Here is an 8,277-nt window from a genome sequence, read left to right as displayed (position 1 = left end):
AGCCTCCCAACAGGGATGGGAGTAAAGAGTGGGCAGGAAGGAGACTCTTGCCTTTCTTAGAACCCAGGCAAGACTGGAGGGGAGGGAAGAACTGATTTTAGGCAATGTACTCCTCATCAAAAGTTTATTTTCAACCTTCTTGTTATGACTTAAGGTCCAAAGCTCAGGTAGCCCTGTCACCAACCAGTGAAATACAATGGCTCCAAAGTTCCATGGCTGACATTTCTTCCTACTATCTGGAAAAATAGGTGCGCTCCTCTGGCTGCCTTGCGCGAGAGGATGGGGGTGGGGGGTGAAGGCGCCGGCTAACAAGGAGGAAGAGGGCACAGAGTCCTTTCACAGACGGTTGGCATGACAGGGCACACTGCGTCCCCTCCCCCACCTCTCTTCCTAGGGCAGTTTGATTTTCCATCAGATTCAGTCGAAGTGGCCTGGCAGTGTGGGCTCAAACTCCCGGGGCGGTCCTGGGAAAGTCATGGCCGAAAGGTTTCCCCTGACGCAGCTCCCAACTGGGTGCAGATCTCCACCGCCCAAGAACCCGCAAGCCCGTGTCCGGTGGTCCCAGCCAAGTCAGCTCACTGAATGGGTTCCCTCTTGTCCCCAGATCTAGAACACTAGAGCTAGGCTATGCCAGACGAAGGTGCTGGCGGCGGAAGCGCTCAGATTCTGAGGACAAACAGCCTCCAGGACACTTAGAACAATTTTTAAAAATTGACTGCTGACAGGCTGAGGGAGTTTGTTTTAGTGCTGAATACCCCGGGAACAAAATCCTTTTGAAAGAAAAGCTAAGTCGTTTCACGCCACCAAAGTGCAGATTTGGTGAAGAATGACTGATGGGACAAAGCGGCGCGGTGAGTTAGCGCGGTTTCCCAGAGCGCGCCGACAACTCGGGCAAATGCGGAGGCGGCCTGGAAAGGTGGGGCCGGCCAGAGGAGGCCCTAAAATCTAAACTCGATGCTGCGCACGCCCGAAGACCTTCCCCCACGTGCACATTTCACTGCCATTTGGTAGAGAAGATGGAAAAAGTAGAGGGAAAAGAGGAAAAAATTAAAAAGCGAAGAGAAGTGAGGGACGAGGGTGAAGTAAGAAAGGAGGAGAGAGAGACGAGGGTAGGGTGGGGTGGAGAACTCAAGGAGAAGGAGGGAAGGACTCTGAGGGAGAGAGAAAGAAGAGAAGGGGCAAACTAAGACACAGCCCCCAAACGCTCCAGGCTGCCCCGAGTTCGCTTTCCAAGTCGGGAAGGCGGGTATTGTTTTTGGCGCCTAGGAAACCTTCGGAAGCTGCTGGGTACTTTCCCTCCACCTCCCTCGGTGTTTGGTAAATATTAACAAACCAGGGCGCGTTACTTTCTGGAGTGTGGACGAAGGGGCTGGCCTGGCCCCGGACGGTTTTCCTCTCCTAGAGCCCCCGCCCCCTAACCCCAGCCCCGCCGTTCACGCACACATACACCTGCTTGACAACAGAAGGAATCAAAATCAATATTGTATTTGTCACCCCTCTGTCTCCTTTTTACTCCCTCAGCAGCCCGGGTGCCACTGAAGCGAATTGTGGATTTATGGAGGGAAATTAGCATAAATTATTACGAAATCTGTAGCCGTGTGTGGTCCAGCTTGTGGGAAAAGAGGCTATTGCGAACTCTCCAAGCAGAAAGGTGGTCGGTGGTGGGCTCTGCGGAGGCGATGAATGACTATGGCATGAAAGAGATTTCCATTTGGTTTGCACATGGGTATAATTGACTTATGTGTATTTTATACAGTTTTCCCAACAACTCCCTAAGCCTCGAAGTCGGATGTGCCCCCTCCCCAGAGCCTCTGTTTGCTTTGGGTTCTGTACAATAGACTCTGATGCACTTTTCAAGATTTCTGGAAAGTGCTTCTTCCCTCCTCTTCTTCATTATACCGGTCTTAAAACGCTGTAAATGGCATGCAAATCCCCTCCCCCTTCCCTCAGGCTCTTGGGTAGGATCTGAAATAGAATTCTGTAGTAAAGTATGTGTTTTAAATGTGCATCTCACAGCTCCTCACCCCACCCAAGGCAAACTTGTGCTATTGGGTTTGATTTCCTTAATTAATCCCGGGCATAGGCAATATGCCTCACCTCCCATCCTCACCCTAGCCAAACTCTGAAGATTCCTCGAACACGAATACCTACTTATATCCTCACGCGTCTCAGACTTGGTGACAACTTTCCCTGGGGAGATGGACAAAGATTTATTTCAACTTATTTTTTTTTTAACCCAAACGCTTCCACTTCTTAGAATTTAGCTAATCTTCTGTTTATTCCACGCAATGATTTCGACAGCCATACAAAGGTGCTTTGCAAGGCAACAAAATGGCAATTGTTAAAACAAGAAAACATTTCTCTCCCTCCCCATCCCCCACCCTCAACAAGCTTTCGCACGTACCCTGCGAGAAGAATCCTCCTGGCCCTCACTGGGGGAATGGAGATCTTTCACTCCTTTCCTTACATATCCCCAATCCAACCACTCTCAATATTTTAATCTACGTTTCTATAGATCAGTATGCACACTTTTGCTAAGATGATTCTAAAAGACCCTTGGGGGCTTCGATGGTGGTACCTTTCCTTCCCAGGAGCACTCCTGCCTCTGCCACAGGAGCTCCCTTAGTTCTGGACCTCCGAGGCCAGCTGCCTTCTGAAGCCGAAAGCTGTGGACCAACGCCTTTCCGTCTGGAAAACACAAGCCCTCGCTACTATTCTTCATCGGGGTCCCTTAGGCTCCAGGTCTCCCCAGCTCCTCCCATCCCTGAACCCTCAAGCCGAACTGGGCCGCGCCAAGTAACAGCCCCAAATGCCACCCCTCGTTAGGAGCTAAAGCGCGCACCGCTCAGGCAAGGACGGCGCCGCCTTTAGCCAAAGCTCCGCGGAGGTTCCACCCGAATCCAACCCGTTTATCTGCAGAGGGTTTATCTGCCCTTCTCAAGCCGTGCCCCCAGAGACAGGTCAGCGTCCCGCCTCCACCCCTCGAACCCACCTCCTCCTCCTGGTTATTTTTTCCGAATTAAGAAGGTGACATTATTCTTTTCTTCAAGCACTTCTGTTAATATTGAAAAACGTGTGCTTGCATCTCAAGCAAGGCAGCCCAGACGCGAGAGCCATTTCAATATTAATGAAATTGTTTAATCTCCTAAATTCATCGTGTTTAAGTTACGTTTTGGTGAGTTATTGACCACCTCCGAAACTGTGGTTAATGGAGGGGTGTGTGTGTGTGTGTGTGTGTGTGTGCACGCGCGCACGTGCGCCAAAAGATTTTTATGCTAACTCCAAATGGCTCCACTAATAATGCTCTAATATCACTAAAAGTATCCAAACTTCACACCCAGAACTCTCCCACCACCACCACTACCATCACCTCCTCCTCCTGGGGGGGTGGGGGGGAGAGAAAGCTCTCATATTTCCGGATTGAAGATGATTCAGGGTGGGCAGTAGGTATTGAGTGGGAAAAGAGGCTAACAACGAGGTAAAAGGAATTTCTTTTAAAAACCCATAAAGGTTGGAGAATGTGCAGAAACCAGTGGGAACTCCCAGGGTCTACTCCTTGACTAAGTGCATGCAGGCAGGGTCCACTCACTATTTCAAAGCAATATGATGATGCCGCCACTGCCGCCCACGATGATGATGATGATGATGATGATAATAATGATGATAATAATAAGTCATTGAATCTCTGGAGACTGATCTGGACCAAAGGGAGCCTACAGCTGGCATTAGGCAGGAGGACCCTAAGCACATCCCCGCTCTGTCCTTTCTCCCAAAAAGGAAAACTGTCAAGTCTAGAAGGTACTGCTGTTCTAGTGGGTCGGCAGGCAGTGTTTGCTAGGCTCTCTACGCTCTAAATATGTTCTGTCAACTGCAGGGGTGGGGTGGGGGGAGATGGAGAAGAGGGAGGGATGGAGACAGGGACGAAGTTCCGGCTGTAAAATGCAAACCTCCATGCAATGCCTAACTCCTGAAGTTTCCAGCCACCTGGGGAAAGCATGAGACCCTGCCATTCATCTGATGATAAAGTGTATCAAACAAACTCGGGCCCTGCCCCAGGTCCACATACTGCCTGCCCCAACAGCCCCAGAGCCTTCATCCTGTGCCTAATTAAATTCCTAAAGGCCTTTTACAGTGAAGACCCTTCCTACTGGCCCAGAGAGACTTTTTTTTTAACTTGGTCAATACACTTACAAAATGGGTTTTTACAAGGGGCTGTCCGATTATATTTTTGTAAGTATTGTTAAAACCCCATCACTTACGCTACACACTCACTGTGTGTAGAGCTATGGCAGTAGCCAAGGAAGGTCAAATCAAACTTTGACCTGTATCTTGGAGAACTAAGGGGAAGGGTGTATTTTCATTGTAATATCCCATGCAACCAGCCCCATATTGCCAAGCGCAGGAGAAGGGTCTGCTTCAGGGGAAAGCCGTGCCTTAAGTTAGCTAACAATACAAACCCGGTACAATGCAGAGGAAACAGAATACCCCAGCCAAGCAATTTCCATGTCAAACATCATCTGCGCGGCAGCTCGGTCTGTGAACGTGAGTGGTCGCCTGAATCCCTGCTCCGCGGCCGCCACCTCCTCATACCTTCACACCGCGCACCCTGGCCGGCGTCCCGCTCACCACCGGCGACCGAGGCTCTTCCCCCTCGCCCAGTCTTGAGCTGGAAGTGATTCCTATTGGCCAAGGTGTCCATGTAAATAGGTGTGAAAGAAACCAGAGCTGGCCAGGCTCTCCCTTCTCGCTCAGTCCCCTCCCTCTGCAGCCCCCGCTCCCCCTCCTCTTCCTCCTCCTCCCAAGGCGATTGTCATATGATAGCTAAGAAGTGGCACATTAATGAAGCGCCGCTACAGGGGTCTTTTCTGCTCCTGTCACCGCTTAAAACTATCAGATGGTTCGAGGGAGGATATGGAGGCAGCCACCTAGCTCAGCGGAGCCGCGGAGCCCACAGCAGCGCCCTCCCGAGCCCCGAGGCCGCCCTGCTGCCGTCTGCGCGGGGACTCTGCAGCCGAGCTTGGCCGCCCGGGGATTTCACGGCCAGAAGCTCAGCGGACTGATCAGCTCCCGGCGCTGCAGGGCTGAGCTGCGAAGCTCGGAGACGTGCGGAGCCTAGCCGAGACCCGACACTGCGTCCCGGCTGCGCACTGGGAGGGACCCGAGAGCTGCAGTGCCATCCCGGATGCGGACGCACAACTTGGAGCAACTTTAAGGTGAGCCCTCTGGTTGCATCCCTGCCCTAGTCCCGCTCCAGGTCCTGCTCACTTCTATGCTTCCCTTGCGCAGCTCATCGGCTTCCCCTTTCGCGTCCCCTGGCCGCACCCCACTCTGCACTCAAAGTTGCCAGCTAAAGAGTGCGGGCGCGGGCTGATCCGGCGCCGCAGCCCCTACCCACCAAGTCTGGTCTGTACTCGGCCTGGCTGGCTGGCCTCGCGGTGTCTGTCTGTGCATCCGTGCTCCCCCCTCTTCCCATTATCTTCTCCCCGTCCAGATCCAAGCAGCCGCCGGCCCGCGCGGACCCGGAGCGAGAAGGGGGCAAACAAGAAGATGCCTCGGCCCGGCCGCAACACGTACAGCGACCAAAAGCCGCCCTACTCCTACATCTCGCTGACCGCCATGGCCATCCAGAGTTCTCCAGAGAAGATGCTGCCGTTGAGCGAGATCTACAAGTTCATCATGGACCGCTTCCCCTACTACCGGGAGAACACGCAGCGCTGGCAGAACAGCCTGCGCCACAACCTCTCCTTCAACGACTGCTTCATCAAGATCCCGAGGCGGCCAGACCAGCCGGGCAAGGGCAGCTTCTGGGCACTGCACCCCAGCTGCGGGGACATGTTCGAGAACGGCAGCTTCCTGAGGCGCCGCAAGCGCTTCAAGGTGCTCAAGTCCGACCACCTGGCTCCCAGCAAGCCCGCCGACGCCGCGCAGTATCTGCAGCAGCAGGCCAAGCTGCGCCTCAGCGCGCTTGCGGCCTCCGGCACGCACCTGCCACAGATGCCCGCCGCCGCCTACAACCTGGGCGGCGTGGCACAGCCCTCGGGCTTCAAGCACCCCTTCGCCATCGAGAATATAATCGCTCGCGAGTACAAGATGCCTGGGGGTCTGGCCTTCTCCGCCATGCAGCCGGTGCCCGCCGCCTACCCGCTCCCCAACCAGTTGACTACCATGAGCAGCTCGCTGGGCACTGGCTGGCCACACGTGTACGGTTCCGCAGGCATGATCGATTCAGCCACCCCCATCTCCATGGCTAGTGGCGATTACAGCGCCTACGGCGTGCCACTGAAGCCGCTATGCCATGCAGCAGGCCAGACGCTGCCCGCAATCCCGGTGCCAATCAAGCCTACACCGGCCGCAGTGCCCGCGCTGCCCGCGTTGCCCGCGCCCATCCCCACTTTGCTCTCGAACTCGCCGCCCTCGCTCAGCCCCACGTCCTCGCAAACAGCCACCAGCCAAAGCAGCCCCGCCACTCCCAGTGAAACGCTCACCAGCCCGGCCTCCGCCTTGCACTCGGTGGCGGTGCACTGACCCCCAACAGCCGGAGCCCCCTCTTGTCCCCCTCCCGCAAGCTTATTTGCCTTCCCAGCCTCCCAGCCCTGCCCTCCTCCGCCTAGGACCGCCACCCTAACTTATCCAATTCACCTTCCGCCAACCCTCTCCCCACCAGGAGAACTTTGTTTTGGACCCAGAAGACAAAACACGAACTTGCAGCTGGCCTGGAGGCGCGTGGGAGCTGTCCTCGCCTCCACAAGAGGGGAAGGCAGGGGGCACCTGAGCCAAGCCCTCCGATTCCCGGCTCCCCCCCCCCCCCCCCCCCCGCCCAAACCCTCTCCCATTTAAGAGGCTAGGGAGATCCTGCCTCCCGCCTTTGCCGAGAGGAGCACGTCTTCCCTCGGCCTGGACCGGCGGGGCTCTGGACTCCGCGCAGTTAGTTCCAAGACAAGAGAAACCGCCTCAGAGGTTTCCTGGAACAGATCTCCCCTTAGGGCTGCAGCCGCACAGCGGAGGGCCGGATCTCGTTTACGTCTTGGAAATCTGCCGGAAAAAGAGGACCACTAATCTTCCTACCCCACTCGCCTCCGCCCATCGGGCAGGGGCTGGGCGGACCACAGCTTCCCGGAGTAGCGGCCCAGCCTCCCAGCTTCTGCGGAGTTGTTTTGTTTTGTTTTGTTTTGTTTCCTGCCAGAGGCTCCAGGCACTGGGAGTTAGGGGAGAGGCTGCCAAACTGAGAAGGGGACGCTAGTCCTCAACACAAGCAAAACAAAACTAAAAGTAACCTTGTAGTATTGTTTACAAAGGCGCCCGGTAAAATGTAAACAGTGAACTTGAATCTGTATTGCTTGGCGGGCGAGCGGGCAAAGCCCACTTTACAAGTACCTGTTGTAATGTGAATGTTTACTCTTCATTTCTGACCAGGTTTAGGGGAGGGAAGGGGGGATGGAAAGTTAATTGGGATGTTAACTTTCCTATTACTTAGAGACCTTTTAGCTATTTATTTTATTGTTGGAAGGAAAAAAAAAAAAAAGAAAAGAAAAGAAAATGAAATAAGCCCAAACTAAGAAAGCATCAAGGGCAACCCTAGAAGAACTTAGCTGACTGGTAACATGAAGGAGATGTCACCGGATAGGTCTCCCATGGACAAGTCTTTCTGTTTGCTACAAGAACTTTCCCAAGAAGCTAAAGGGCTGCAAAGAGATGTAAATGCTTGTGAATAGGAATGATTATACACTGTGTAAAATGCACTTTTGTTTGCTATATTCCTTTAGAGTCTTAGGTAATTTGCTGGAAAACGAACTGTTGTTCTGGTGTGACCTGCTTAAGTTAAAAAAAAAAAAAAGTTGTAGTGTCATCAGGGCTGTAAAATTTTTGCCTTTCATTTTTCTCCCTCCTTGTTCAGAATTAGCATGGCATTTTAAATATTGATGTTCTTGTTCCCAGCATGCCTGTTTTAAGACAAAGAATTTTAAAAAGGTGTCTACATTAAATTATGAATCTAGTCCAAATAATATTTTCTCATTAAAATATGTAAATCCAAATTTTAGTTTTGTGTGTTTTTGAAGAGTTGCTGCAAAATAACTTTACAAAAGATAGATGTAGTGCTTCTCTAAGCATGCTTTTGATAATACATTGTCTGAATAGTTTGTCTCTTTCATATCTTATTTTTTAAAATAGTCAATCTCCCCCACTTGCAGATTGAGGGAGAAATTATTCAAATGGATTCCTGAAGCCGAGGAAAAGAGGGAAGTATTTCTAGAATAGATCAGGTACAAAGGTGTAGTG

The 8,277-nt window shown here is 52.6% G+C and overlaps 1 protein-coding gene across 1 annotated transcript; it reads left to right on the top strand.

Annotated features, from left to right (window-relative positions):
* The first annotated feature begins 4,857 nt into the window (after positions 1 to 4,857).
* FOXB1 (forkhead box B1) lies at positions 4,858 to 8,033 on the top strand. The gene is made up of 2 exons (XM_082736505.1): positions 4,858 to 5,213; positions 5,492 to 8,033. Exon 2 carries the CDS (start codon positions 5,548 to 5,550, stop codon positions 6,523 to 6,525), a length of 978 nt encoding a protein of 325 aa, XP_082592631.1. The 5' UTR covers positions 4,858 to 5,213; positions 5,492 to 5,547; the 3' UTR covers positions 6,526 to 8,033.
* Positions 8,034 to 8,277: the final 244 nt, after the last annotated feature.

Source organism: Mustela nivalis, assembly GCF_964662115.1.
Source record: "Mustela nivalis genome assembly, chromosome: 6".
NCBI classification, from domain to species: Eukaryota; Metazoa; Chordata; class Mammalia; order Carnivora; family Mustelidae; genus Mustela; species Mustela nivalis.
This window is presented reverse-complemented; position numbering and strand designations above follow the sequence as displayed.